We start from the raw sequence: 15,172 nt of genomic DNA, 5'->3' as shown, positions 1-15,172 counted from the left end.
CCTTTTTTTTTTTTTTTTTTCTGAAAAACTGAATCTTCTTGCAGTTAATTTCCTCATTTTCTATTTAATTATGAGGTGTAAATATTGCATTTTAAGAACAAATTTTTGTCGGATGATTATCATAACCACACTTTTTGATGTACCAAATAATATTTCCAACCATTCTGTCACATTGCTTACCATACTATTTTAAGGGTTATTTACAAATGTGTATTTAATCTAAGTTTTATATTGCAGTTATATAAATAATGAAAATAAAAATAAATAATTTAAATAAAAAATGTGAAATTATGCTTATTTTTAAAATACAATGAATCTATCATTACTTTTTTTTTTTTTAGAAATCTGTTAAAACTTGGTTTAAATTAAACACTGAAGCCTACAGACAAATACCAACTGGCCAGCACTTTCAACTTTCCTTAGTCAGAATTTAACCATTTAAATAATAAAAAAATTTAAACTTAATGATAATAATAATCCAACTTTTGGTCTTTCGAACCACCAGAACCCCCCTTGGCTACAGGCCAAAAATTGAATAAATTTTATTGTGTATATATATATATATATATATATATATATATATATATATATATATATATATATATATATATATATATATATATATATATATATATATATATATATATATAACAGTTACATAAATAATAGCAGCATTAAATATCGCCACCAATGTCAAGTGCAATCCTACACCGTTGCCTCCACATCAAAAACTACTTGTCCAAAATATTTGAAATGTTTCTTAAGGTAAAATATATTGTGTTTAATGGGTGAAAAGAAGTTGCGTTTTAACCAGATAACCAGTTCTTTAAAAAGAACTTATTTTTGAGCAGTAATCACAATACCGTGATAGTTTTTTCCAAGGTTATCATACCGTCAGAATCTTATCAGGCCCATGCCTAATTGTCATTTTTGGACCGGATGTGCACTATAAGTCTAGTGGAGTGTACTTATAATGTTTAGCACGAATACATGTACTATTTGTGTATTTCCTGTGATTGATGTTAGCAATTAATTGTGTGAATGTTTGCATTGTGTTTGCAGTTCCAGATGATGCACTTCTCCGTTGCTGTAGATTCTTATTTCCTTCCCAAACCCATCGAGGAGATTGTTGAGAAACAAGAGTTTAGTAAAGTTCCTCTCATCAACGGCATTAACAATGATGAGTTTGGCTTCTTGTTGGCTGAAGTAAGTATATTATATTCAAATGGATACAAGTGTTATTTTTTAATACTCTTAATTGATATATATTTTTACATTTTTGTATTTATTTTAATACATTTTTTTACTAAATTGAAGAGCCAAATATTGTTTATTTATTTATAGTATATTTTCATTCATTCATTCATTTTTTTTTTCGGCTTAGTCCCTTTATTAGTCTGGGGTCACCACAGCGAAAGTAACCGCCAACTTATCCAGCATACATTCTATGTGGTGGATGCCCTTCCAGCTGCAACCCATCTCTTGGAAACATCCATATACTCTCATTCACGCTCATACACTACGGACAATTTAGCCTACCCAATTCACCTGTACCACATGTCTTTGGACTGTGGGGGAAACTGGAGCACCCGGAAACCCACACGAACGCAGGGAGAACATGCAAACTCCACACAGAAAACTCCACACAGAAACACCAACTGAGCCGACCCAGCGACCTCTTGCTGTGAGGCGACAGTACTACCCACTGCACCACTGCGTAGCCATCGTTATAGTGTATATTATATTTATTTATAAATGTTATTTATACAGTTGAAGCCCCCTTTTGATTTTTTTATTCTTTTTTAAATATTTCCCAAATTGTATTTAAAAGAGCAAGGAAATTTTCACAGTTTGTCTGATAATATTTTTTCTTTTAAAAAAGGTCTTATTTGTTTTATTTTGGCTAGAATAAAAGCAGTTTTGAATTTTTTTAAAACTATTTTTGTAAACAAATTTACAACCCCCTTTAAGCTTATTTTTTTTTTCGATAGTCTACAGAACAAACCATCGTTATAGAGTAACTTGCCTAATTACCCTAACCTGCCTAGTTCACCTTATTAACCTAGTTAAGCCTTTAAATGTCACTTTAGGCTGTATGGAAGTGTCTTGAAAAATATCAAGTAAAATAATATTTACTGTCATCGTGGCAAAGATAAAATAAATAAGTTATTAGAAATAGGATTTTAAAACTACTATGCTTAAAAATGTGTTGAAACAATCTTCCCTCCATTAAACAGAAATTGGGGGGCTTATAATTCTGACTTCAACTGTATATGAGTGCCTTAAAATATAATTTAAAAAACATAAAATTGTTAGTATTCTTTCACTAGCTTTTCACACACAGTTGAAGTCAGAATTATTAGCCCCCCTCAATTATTAGCACCCGTAATTTTTTCCCCCCAAATTCTGTTTAAAGGAGAGAAGATTCTTTCAACACATTTCTAAACATAATAGTTTTAATAACTCATCTTTAATAACTGATTCGTTTTATCTTTGCCATGATGACAGTAAATAATATTTGACTAGATATTTTTCAAGACACTTCTATACAGCTTAAAGTGACATTTAAAGGCTTAACTAGGTTAATTAGGTTAACTAGGCAGAATAGGGTAAGTAGGCAAGTTATTGTATAACAATGGTTTGTTCTGTAGACCAGGGGTTTTCAAACTGTGGGTCGCGACCCACTAGTGGGTCGCACAGTGAACAAAGGTGGGTCGCGCAACGTCACATAGCTGCAGCTATATTTACATTGCGGTGAATCAAAACCAGTACGATTGACGGCAATAACTCAAAAACCTCTTGCCCTTAAAATATCTAAAGTGTGTTTCCTACAAAAAGACAAAGCTGGTTATGTTTCACAGCTGTCTTTTTCTTTTTTTTTTTCGCTCGACATTTCGAGCACTGCTCCGTTTGAGCCCTCGCAATCTGTGTTTAGCTGGGAGAGCTCGCGGCAAGTGGAGCTCTCAGTAAGGGACCGTCGGAAAAGTGCTTATTTCTTTTTCGTTTTTTTTTTTTCAGTTTTTTTTTTTTTTTTTTGGCTCCGTCCTGCGTGTTTTATTTTAAACACAACTAATTTTCTCTTAAATGAGCACAAACAGTTACTAAAGTAATTGAATGTTTCATTATAGATCTGTGCATTCTTACATTGACACCTCTGTTATCAAACAAAACACAATGAGAGATTCATTTGCTGCTCTTCACTTAGTAAATATAGTAACTTTAATCAATATGCAAATACAATTAAAAGTTTAATAGATTTTCTAGCTTTATTGTTAATTTCTGTATAGGCCATTGATTTTAATGGGCTAAACCTTTTATTTTATTGTCAATATTTTCTAATGTTTGCTATGTATTCTATCATTTGAAGCTATTTGTTGTCCAATATTTTTTACATCCCAACATTGAAAGATTGATAATCAATAAATAGCTATAGTGCTATCTGTTAGTTTTAACGTCAGCTAATGTTATGGAAGGGCATAGATGTTATGGAAAATAGTAATAGTAATGTAACTACCCCCATCAGTCCTTCCTCAAGCAAATGTGTAAATATTAGATCTATTCAGCTATAACGTTAATTGCATTGGCATATTTATCTGACGTTTTCTTATCTTGTGATAGTCGATTAAAAAGCTATGTAGTTTCTTATGACAATATACACTAGCAGTGGAATAGACTGTGATGTGACGGGGCTTGATCATAATCAAAGGGCTTAATCAAAAGTCGATCATATTCTCTTCTAAAAAAAAGAAGAGTATCTTTTTCAACCAAAAAATGATCACAGTTACAGCCAGCATCCCACAAAAAGCACTTCGAGCCTCATTTTGTGCATATCAAATTCGCAAAATCCAAAAAGCCATACATCATATATTTTTGAATGCTTTGAATGGATACTTTTTTTTACCCATTTTTCCATATTAAAATATTATGGTGGGTCTGGAGATTTAATTACTTGCCTAGGTGGGTCCCACAATAAAAAAGTTTGGGAATCCCTGCTGTACAAGAGAAAAAAAATACCTTAAAGTTGCTAATAATACTGTCCAAAAATGTTTTTAAAAAAATTTAAAATTGCATTTATTGTAGCCGAAATAAAACAAAGAAGACTTTTTCCAGAAGAACAAATATTATTAGACAAACTGTGGAAATGTCTTCGCTCTGTTAAACATCATTTAGGAAATAATTTAAAAAGACAATTAAATCAAAGGGGGGGGCTAATAATTCTGACTTCATCTGTATATTTAATATTTAATATTATTATTGTTCTGTCCACTTTTATGTCACTTTAACTGAAGTCTATATGCATTGACGGTAAATTCATGTGATTGATTTATTATTATTGTTTTTTGCCACAGTATTTCTTGGGTCCTGAATGGATGAATGGGTTGAAAAGAGAGCAAATCGCTGAAGCCTTGACGCTCACATATCCTGATGTAAGACATCCTTTACAGTACACCTTTCCAGAGTTTATTTGAACATCTCTATTCTGAATCTGCTCTCACTTTTATAATCAGCCCAAGGATCGATGGATCATTGATCTGGTGGCGAAGGAATATCTGGGCGACACACACGACCCCATTGAAATCCGTGAAGTTTATCGGGAGATGATGGGAGACGTGCTGTTTAACATCCCTGCCCTGCAACTGGCAAAACACCACAGCGGTGAGAGGAGATCATTAATGTACACCAGATCACTGCAACTGGGATTATAACACACAAATAACACATTTATTTCAGATTATAGGAAAAAATATTAATCCGTAGCTTGCTGACCTTCAATTTTGAGATAACGAAATAGATTTTTTATTTAAATTAACTTATTTTTTAACATGGTCATATTTAAATGACTCTTTCTACATTCATAAATGCATTAAAATTGACATTTTATGCAGTTTGATGAACCCTGATGTTAGTCATCGCATAGTTACATTATTTGTCGGTCGCATTAAATACATTATAAATGAATATAATAGAAATCTTTACTCTGTAACATCCATACACACTCATTCACACAATCTACGGCCAATTTAGTTTATTTAATTCAGCTATAGCGCATGTCTTTGGACTGTGGGGGAAACCGGAGCACCCGGAACAAAACCCAGGCTAACACGGGGAGAACATGCAAACTCCACAAAAAGACCCCATCTGTCCCAACCGGGACTCGAACCAGCGACCTTCTTGCTGTGAGATGACAGTGCTAACCACTGAGCCACCGTATCACCTCGCACAATACATTTACAGTGTAATTCTAAGCCTTCATGTTAACTCGTTCTTCTTATGTTCACATCATATCTCTTAGCTCCTCAATCATTTTAACTAGAGTAGCTGAATGCAGGTGGAAGAGTAAGAGCTGTGTTTTCCTGTAGGCACAGGAGCTCCAGTGTACCTGTATGAGCTCCAGCATCCGCCCAGCTTCCTCCAGAAGAAGAGGCCTAGCTTCGTGGGTGTGGACCACGCTGATGACCTCTACTTCATCCAGGGCACCTGCTTCGCTAAAGCCCATCTCAGAATAAGCGGTAAACTCCATCATCACAAGCACACAGGACACTGCTGGGGAACAGGGGGAAATATTTATCACCATTATTGTTGGATGACATAAATTGTACTGAAACATGAAGACTGGGTGGGACATAAAGTAGCCCCTCCCCCTTTAAAAAAAACAGCCAATAGCCAAAACAGCCATTAGTGTTTTGTTTTGTCACCGCTCTGCCAGTGAGAGCGGAACTTAAGCGCATTAAACGGTATGATGCATTGAACGGGCGCGGCATATCAGATACTAGAGAGCATTTGATTAGTAGTGATGGTGAAATGAAGCTTTCTGAACCAGTGAAGCGCTCGACTCAATTGTATCGGAAAAAGGTTCGTTACTCGAAGCTTTCTAAATCAGAGCTCGATGAGGACCTCTTCTGGTTAAAGTGTGGGAAAGCACTGTGTTGCCATAATGTCAAATGTTCACTACTGACCAACTTATTCATGTACTATAGTAATACAACAACAGCAATATAAACAAATTACTCAATTACTGTAGTTTTTACACAAGATATATTACATTACACAACTGATGACTGTGAAATCCAAGGTAATCAAAAGTCTATCATAATACAATTAGTCTTGCTCCAAGCGGGGATCGTACCAGCAATTCCTGTATGGGAGGCGAGTGTTCTAGAAGGACGCCATGAGATTGATACTATACGGATGCGCTCGCCAAATGGTCTGTGTTAAAGACAATACTACGATATGCGGTGGTTTTCTTTAAAGAGAGTTGTAAAAAATACGCTAATACACTTTAGTTTGGTTCAGAACCTTTTTACTAAAAATTACTATTGTATTTTAGTTTAATTACTGGTGTGTGGGACTGGTGCAGTGCTTTGAAACAGTACAAATGTATGTAATCGACGCCTAATCTCTTGCTAAACACTTTACTATAATGGTGTTTAAACCTTTGAATCAAAATTCGAAGCAGTCACGTGGGTATATGCGAAAATGAAGCTTCGGACGTCACTGATCACGTGATGATGGCAAAACGAATCAAGCTCCGGTACACTGCTTCACTGCGAGATGTATCGTTTTTTTGATACATGCTTCGAAGCCTCGGCGCACAACGTCACATCACTATCGATTAGTCGAAAGTTTTGAAAAGTGGCAAACTGAAAGCTGGGAATATTTATATCTTTTAAAGGCAAATTTGGTTACATTTGGATATTCTTTAAGGCGTTTCCTAATGACCAAAACAACATTTCAGATGTTTTACTGTGTGCTCAGCCTGACGGTTTTTCCATTCACACATTTTATCATCGCATGATCTTTTTTAGCAAAATCACATGACTTTTTTTTATGCGCATACTGGAGTTTGTGCAGTTTCCTTCGCAGTTTATGTGCATCTAATGGAATAAAAAGTTTATCCTTCTCAGTTATGCGCATAAGATTTTTATGCACATTTTCAAAATGTATGCGCATCATGTCGTTTACCTCAACCGTTTTTTTTATGCGCATATACAAAATGCGCATACAAATAGGTGGATGGAAACATAGCTATTAATACATGTTTTCTTTTCCAAATGCAACAGAAAAACTATTCAATATTTAGTACATTGTTGTGTAATATGCTCTTGGTTTGGTCCTCCGGTCTTTGGCTGGGGTTAAAGGGATTGTTCACACAAAAATTAAAAAATCTGGCGTCATTTTCCACCTATTTCAAACCTATTTAAGTTTCTTTTTTATCTTTTCTAACTTTAACACAAAGGAGGCTTTAGTGGCACTGGACTTTAGCCATAGTTTTTTCTTGCTATAGCCTGATTTCACGCAGCCACCAAGTCGAGGCTGCGGTGGGAAGAAACCTGGAAGTATCGTTTAGAGTTGCGTAGGAACTTTGTGTACTTGGCTGTATATCTTATCAGCGAAGATAAAGTGACACAAATGTATTATTCCACAGCCGTCACCCAAAGGTCCGTTCTGAATGAATGGGGAAAATAAAAGGGATATCAGAGCTCATTTTCAGCTAAGTTAAGAGAAATGGCAGTAGTCACTAACGTTTTCTTTCCCAAACACACGTTTTAGATGCCATTTATCAAACTCGAGTAAATAAACTGATTCTTAGACTTGTCACGATTGTAACCTCGGGGAAGTGACACCAACAACAGAAGTTTGGATCCACGTGCAGTTTTATAGAATTGTCAGGCAAGCAGTGGTCAGCAAACAGAATTAAATAAATAAACAAGGCAAAGGATCAAAAACACGGCAAAGACACACAAAGGAAACGCGTTGTAATGTCACTGTGACAGATAACAAGACTCTGCAATGTGAATGAGTGTGTGTGCTGCTTAAATACTGTGTGTAATCAGTCTTGAAGCAGGATCAGCTGTGGGAGTCTAATCTGTGGAGACTTGGAGGAGATGTGTGTGTGTGTGTGGCATGACTGAATATGTAGTTTATCAGCAGATTTGTAGTCCTAAGTGTGTGTGTGTGTGTGTGTGTGTGTGTGTGTTTACCAGCGACATCTGGTGGTTGTTCGCTGGTGAATGTGACAACGGTACTGAATTAAAAGAAAAACCTTAAATATCCCACTTACGTTTAAGGCAGTGTTGATGGCTTTCTTAAAACAGCGCTGACCTGCCATTGTGTTCACGTGCTCAACAGAAATGCTTGTGATTGGCAGAGAAGCTCATCAGTTCACCCACCGCTGTTTACTGAGCACAAACACAGACGAGCCGAGCGATCTGCTTGATGATTCGACATAAGACTTAAAGATACTTGTGTTTAAAAATCGTCATTTTGATTTCACGATGACTTTCGAATTTGAGTTTTCTGAGTTTACAAAACTGTTTCATTTTGTACGGAGACCCGGAAGGGACGTGATGGTGGAGAAAAAAATGGGTGGGAGAAAAAATAGAGTGATGGGTAAACATATTTTTTCGAATTTTTTTGCGTTCCCACATAAAGAAGTTTTGCGTTTCCTCGCAAAACTGTTGTTCGACAAACACTTCTCTTTATACATGACAACCCTCCTTTTTTTGCCGTGATTCTGCCGTATTTTACCATCATATCCTATTTTTAGTTATTTTTTTAAATATTTCTCTCATATTTTTAATCTCGAAAGCATGTTAAAATTAATATAAAAATGTTTGTTTGATAACAGAGGTGTCACTTTACGAACACACTGATATATAACAAAAGCATACTTTAACTGGTTGTGCTCATTTAAGAGGAAATTAGTTGTGTTTAAAATAAAACTCGCAGGACGTCCTGGCATGTTTACATATTACTAAGTGTATTTGTCTGTTTAAACACACACCCCAATCCCAAATTGTCCTGCACTTTAGCTCCTCTTTAAATGGCATGTACAGTTGATCTGGGAGTCAGTCAGCGCTTATACATGCATTCACTGATTCAGAGGTTGCATATGAAGGGGGGCTGATTGACGCACAGCTTTAACGGAAAGAAAATGAATTCAGACATTTTATAGTAATTTTGACATGCTTTCAAGAATAAAAATATGAGAGAAATATGGGAAAATACCTAATAGTAGGATATAATGGTAAAATATGGGAGAATCCTGGCAAAAATAGAAGGGTTGTCATGTGTGAACTGACGTGTTTGTCGAACAACAGTTTTGTGGGGGAACGCAAAACATCTTTGCGAGGGAACGCCATCAAGTCTCTACCGGGTCTCCATAGTTTTGACATGGTGGAGTCAAAGAGTCGGTTTTTAGTGAGGGAATTTGGGAAATCTCTTTTTTAATATTCCATAATTAATAAAATACTGCTTATTTTTAGTTTGCATACACAAAAAAATGATAAAGAATAAAAATAAATAATTAGTTAGAACTGAAATATGAAGACAGGGTGGGACATGTAGTTGCCCCTCCCACTTGTTTATCTTTGTGTGTGTGCGTGAACTTTGTAACGACATTTTGTGTGACTCATCAATGCAACTCAATAAATGCATCAAATACTCATTGGTAAAGTTCTTACAGTAGCATTTCTCACAAACGTTACGTGAGATCTTCTTCCTTTAAGCCTGTCTGTTGTCTGACGCAGCCAAGGGAGGAGATTAAGGCATGTAGAAACAGTGGGCGGGGAAGACTAGCCTTAAAGGCGCAGTACACAAAAACTGTTTCCTGGTGCAAAAATGTATTATATAGAATTCAATAAAATGTATAAAAAAATCTGATAGGTGTTTTGGGCTGAAACTTTACAGACACATTCTGGAGACACAAAAGACTCATATTAACTCTGAAAAAAAGGGGTAACCTAAGTGCCCTTTAATTGGTCGGAAGATTTGAAAAGTGGCAAACTACAAGCGGGGGATATTTATATCATTTAAAGTTTCAATTTTATACCCTTAAAGATTTACTTAAAGATACTTACATCTAAAAAATTATATTATTTTGAATTCACGATGAAGTTTTTAAAAATGTTTTTTAGTGAGGGAATTTGGGTAGTCTATTTTTATCACTCCATAATTAATAAAATACGGCTTATTTGTTTGCAGACACAATTTTTAAAATAAACAATGAAAATTAAACTCTGGTTTGTAATTAGAACTGAAATATGAAGACAGGGTGGGACATGTAGTAGCCCCTCCCTCTTTAAAAAAATAAAAATAAACAACCAATAGCATTTTGTTTTTGTCACCGCTCTGCCAGTGAGAGTGGTTGAACTTAAATGCATTTTGTAATAGTAAAACTGAACTACACTGTTCCAGTTACTATGACCATTTATGTGAAGCTGCTTTGACACAATCTACATTGTAAAAGCGCTATACAAATAAAGCTGAATTGAATTGAATTGAATAGTGTATTGGAGGGGGCGGAGCATGTCAGATACTGGAGAGCATCAATTGGTCAGAGTATCTGAAAAGCGACTGACTGCATAAATCTTTTAAATGCAAATTTGGTTACATTTTGATATCCTTAAGACCTGCATAAAGATACTTTAATCTAAAACACGTTATTTTGAATTAACACAGACATGACCAATCTTCCAGATTTTTTGAGTTTTTTTACATGGAGTCGAAGAGTTGGTTTTTACTGAGTTTGGAAAATCTCTTTTTATCACTCCATATCTAATAAATTACTGCTTATAATTTAAGTTTGCAGACACAAACACTTATAAAGAATAAAAAAAATAATAATAATTTGACCTGGAATATGAAGAAAGGGTGGGACATATAGTAGCCCCTCCCTCTTTAAAAATATGTAAACAGCCAATAGTATTTTGTTTTTGTCACAGCTCTGCCAATGAGAGTGGTTGAACTTAAGTGCATTTCGCAATAGGGTATTGAAGGGGGCGGGGCATGTCAGATTCTTGAGAGAATTTGATTGGTCAGAAGATTTGAAAAGTGGCTAAATGGGGGTATTTACATCTTCTAAATGTAAGTAATATTTATTTACTGATACTAACATGTAAAAAGTTACTCTGAATTGCGGCGACTTTGGAATTTAAAAGTTTTCAGAATTAAAATTTTTTTTTGAAGTTGAGAATTTTTTTTATTGAGGGAATTTGGGGAATTTCTTCATCATTATATAATTCTGAAAATACTGTCTATAATTTAAGCTTGCAGATATACAAGTCTGTTTTGGATGTTTTCTTTACATTAGACTAAAAAAAAAATCCAAAATCGAACAGAAATGAACAGCGACTGATCATTGAATGTTTGTATCTCTTCAGCTCCTTTCACAGAAGAAGAAAACGAGCTCTGCAGGACTGTGATGGCCTACTGGGGGAACTTTGCACACACTGGGTAAAATATTTCTTTTGTCACTATGAGTGGATTATTGGCCAGATATGGTAAACTGAGAAAATTAGCATAATTCCATAACGTTCTGATAGAAAAGTTTTGAGTGAATCTAATGACAAATTAAAAACAAAAGATTCAGTAACACTTTATTTTGATGTTCCATTTGAGTATTAGTAGACTATCTGCTTAATATCTCTTGATACTGATATTCAACAGACATTTAACTATTTATAAGAAACTTTGTAAGTAAATGTCAACTTACACTAACCCTAACCCCAACCAAACAGTCTACTTATAATCTAATGAGAATTAGTTGGCAGGTAGATGCTATGTAACTTGACCATCAAAATAAAGTGTGACCAAAGATTTTATAAAATCTCAATTTTATACACTCTTTAGAATTAAACCATGCAATATAAAGTTGCAATTTTAGAGAAGAAATTCAGAACTGAGAGATGTCAACTTGCAATTTTGAGTTCATAACTTGCAGTTGTGTAAAAATCACAATTCTGAGATTAGACTCACAAAGTTTTAAATGGATAGTTGAACATTTTCTCACTATTTATTCGCATTCAAGAGTTTCTATTGAACACAAAACAAGACATTCTGAACAATAGCCCCTTTCACACAGTGATACCGGTAAATATCCGGAAAATGACCAGAATGACTTTACCGGTGATTTAAAAAAAAGCGCTGTTCACACAGGCACAGATGTTACGTAATTTTCCCAGAAAAGACCATTTACACATCTATTCCAAAATACCAGTAAATTCTGACATCATTAACCAGAAATAAGCTCTAAACGGCTGTGCTTGTATTTGTAAACATTTGACTACATTACAAACTCAATGGATGGATGAGTATTGTGAACAACTTCATTGAAAACATGTAGAGAAACACTTTCGCATGTCGAGATTTACATAATATGTTAGTGCTGGTGCTCATCGGCTGCTTTATGTGCACGTGCGACGCGCCAAGCAACTGAAGGAAGCAGAGCTTGAAGGTAAACAAACAATGGCTGATCATAAGCATCTTATCGATAATGTTTTAAACAGGTGGCATTAAGAAGGAACATAGAAAGGAGTTTGCTCTTTAAGATTTTGATTTCCGCATCTACATGGACGACAGCAATACTACTATTGACAATATTCTGATTATGGAATCGACAAGTGATTTACATTTTTCAAATAGTCGAATAACATCAAATGTAAACATGTGACTCGCTAATTGAGCCGTTTTGCTACACGTAAAGGATAACGTTTTTGCTTTCAAAAAAAGGACACTTTAAATTCAATTCAATTCAATTCAGCTTTATTTGTATAGCGCTTTTACAATGTAGATTGTGTCAAAGCAGCTTCACATAAATGGTCATAGTAACTGGAACAGTGTGGTTCAGGTTTTAGTGTTTAAGTTCAGTTCAGTTTAGCTCAGTTCAGTGTGATTTAATCATTACTGAGAGTTCAAACACTGAAGAGCAAATTCATCGATGCGTAGCTCTACCAATCCTGAACCATGCGAGGCAGTGGCGACAGCGGAGAGGGAAAAAAAACTTCACCTAATGGGAGTGAAGAAAAAAAACCTTGAGAGAACCAGACTCAGTTCGGCACGACCATTTTAATTTCTCCGCTGGCCAAAAGTCTTGTGCAGAGCTTCATTCGCCGTAAAATGAAAGAACAGCATAAATGTGTATATTACAGTTTTCAGCACAGTGCTTTGCGAAATTGTCATATAGATAAATAGTTAAGAGAAACTCAAAAAAATGCTTAATTAAAATTCGTTAAATTGAGCTAAACAGTAAAAATCACGTAGTATTTGGAATGAAATCCATAATTACAACAGCAGGAATAAACAATTGCAGGTTTAAACACAGTGCTTTGCTAAAATTTAAATAGAATGGAAAAACACTTGGACTTGATGGGGGGGGAAAAAAACTCATAGAATTGTATTATATCCAACTGAAGGAAGAAAAGCTTGAAGGTAAACAAACAACAGCTTTTCATAAGCATCTTATCGATAATTTTTTACACAGTTGGCATTAATAAAGAACATAGAAACATTATCTGACTAACATCTAGCAGCTAAACGTTTCTGGAAAAATATTCAAAGGCTTTTATCTTCATAAACCGCTGGGACGTGAATGCGTCTGAATGTTCTGATTGGCTAGAAGTCAACGCGCTCTTTCCGGCAATTTTCCTTGAAAACACCGGTAATGTTACAACTTCTCTTTTCAGAAAATTGCTGGAACGAATTTACCGGTATTTTCACAAAGGGCCTCTTCACATATACACACCTTTCTGGAAAATTGCCGGTAATTTTCCGGAAAGGTCTGTATGTGTGAAAGGGGCTAATGTTAGAAAAAAAACAGCCAATGACATCCATAGCAGGAACAACAAAAAATACCATCAAAGTCAATCGCAGTTTTCTCCAACATTCTTCAGAATATCTTGTTTTGCGTTCAACAGAAGAAACTCAAACAGGTTTGAAACAAGTGAAGGCTGACTAAATGACAAATTAATTTTTGGGTGAACTATCCCATTAAAACTTGCTTTTCATGTGTTAAATAGTGCTTTAAGAACTAATCAAAGTTGTTTTAAATACTCCCCATAATCCCCATAATGTCTGAAAAAGAATGCCCAATAAATCCATATGCAATAATGTCAACTGTAAACGTAGCTAATTTTTCACTGTATGTCTTTACGAATTAACAATAATACCAAAACCATTTTGTGTTGCCATCGTTAGTGAATGTGATGACCAGTAGGTTGTTTGAAAGTCTAATATTGGCATTTTTTTCATCATCAGGTCTCCCAATGGTCCGGGTCTGACACATTGGCCAGAATATGAAAATGAGAATGAGTATCTTGCCATCGGACTGCAACAGAAACCTGGGAAAAACCTTAAGCACAAACACTATGAGTTCATGACCAAGACTCTTCCAGAACTCATACGTCAAGGAAAAACCAAGCACTCAGAACTGTAAAAGAAAAAAAAATGACAAGACAATTAACTGTGATTCAGAATAACAATATTACCATGTAAAGATCAAATAACGACCTTTATTATCACATATATTGATGGCAATTTTAAAGATCTTTGACAGAACTTTAGCTGTCAGATTGTATTTTAAAAGAAATAACTAATGTTATGCACTGAAAAATAAAAGTCGGACACCTTATGTTTTTTTCCCCTCCATTTTATTGAGAACAAACGAAGGCTAAAGCTGCAAACCTCCCTGAATTCGAATGCAACGTGTGCAAACTAGTCACGAATTTGCGCTTTGAGATTTTGATTTTCGCATCTACATGGACGACAGCAATACAACTATTGACAATATTCTGATTATGGAATCGACAAGTGATTTACATTTTTCAAATAGTCGATTAACATCAAATGTAAACATGTGACTTGCTAATTGAGCCGTTTCGCTACCTGTAAAGACGTTTTCGCTTTCAATAAAATAAAATAAAATAAAAAAAAAACTTCATATACACATATAACCACTTTCTTTAAGCCACTTTCCTCTGTCCAATACAGCACAGCAATTATAGCCATCAGCTCTACTGTATATATTGTTAGGTAATCTGTTCTTTTCTTAATTGATATGTCTAATTTTGGTACAAATACACCAAACCCAGTTCTGCCCGACTCCAAATTTACTGACCCATCTGTGTATACTTCAGTACATTCTTTATATTTTGTCATAATTTTATCTTCAATTATTCCTGAAATATTAGCGATGTTTCTATAGTCCTGACTATTGTCCAGTAAATCCAAATTAACTAATCCTAAAGGATATAACCATGGTGGTGGTGTGGCTATTGGTACTGCTTTGTTTAAACCTTTATCAATTAATTCCATCTCCTAAGCTACTTCCATGCTTTCTCTTCCAAAAACGGTTTTGTTTTTTCCATATTCCCAACTCGGAATAAGAACTCTTTAT

The 15,172-nt window shown here is 34.9% G+C and overlaps 1 protein-coding gene across 1 annotated transcript in view; it reads left to right on the top strand.

Annotated features, from left to right (window-relative positions):
* ces2b (carboxylesterase 2b) overlaps positions 1–14,407 on the top strand; it is a 66,926-nt gene extending 52,519 nt beyond the window's left edge. The window contains exons 32-37 of the mRNA XM_021470705.3: positions 1,063–1,206; positions 4,350–4,427; positions 4,509–4,656; positions 5,361–5,510; positions 11,163–11,235; positions 14,035–14,407. Coding sequence (XP_021326380.1) covers positions 1,063–1,206; positions 4,350–4,427; positions 4,509–4,656; positions 5,361–5,510; positions 11,163–11,235; positions 14,035–14,212 — 771 coding nt within the window. The 3' untranslated portion in view covers positions 14,213–14,407. The remainder of the gene's footprint in view (positions 1–1,062; positions 1,207–4,349; positions 4,428–4,508; positions 4,657–5,360; positions 5,511–11,162; positions 11,236–14,034) is intronic.
* The last annotated feature ends 765 nt before the right edge of the window (positions 14,408–15,172 follow it).

This window comes from Danio rerio, chromosome 25 (genome assembly GCF_049306965.1).
Source record: "Danio rerio strain Tuebingen ecotype United States chromosome 25, GRCz12tu, whole genome shotgun sequence".
Classification (NCBI taxonomy): Eukaryota; Metazoa; Chordata; class Actinopteri; order Cypriniformes; family Danionidae; genus Danio; species Danio rerio.
Note: the sequence above shows the minus strand (reverse complement) of the source record. Positions and strands in the feature narration are given on the sequence as shown.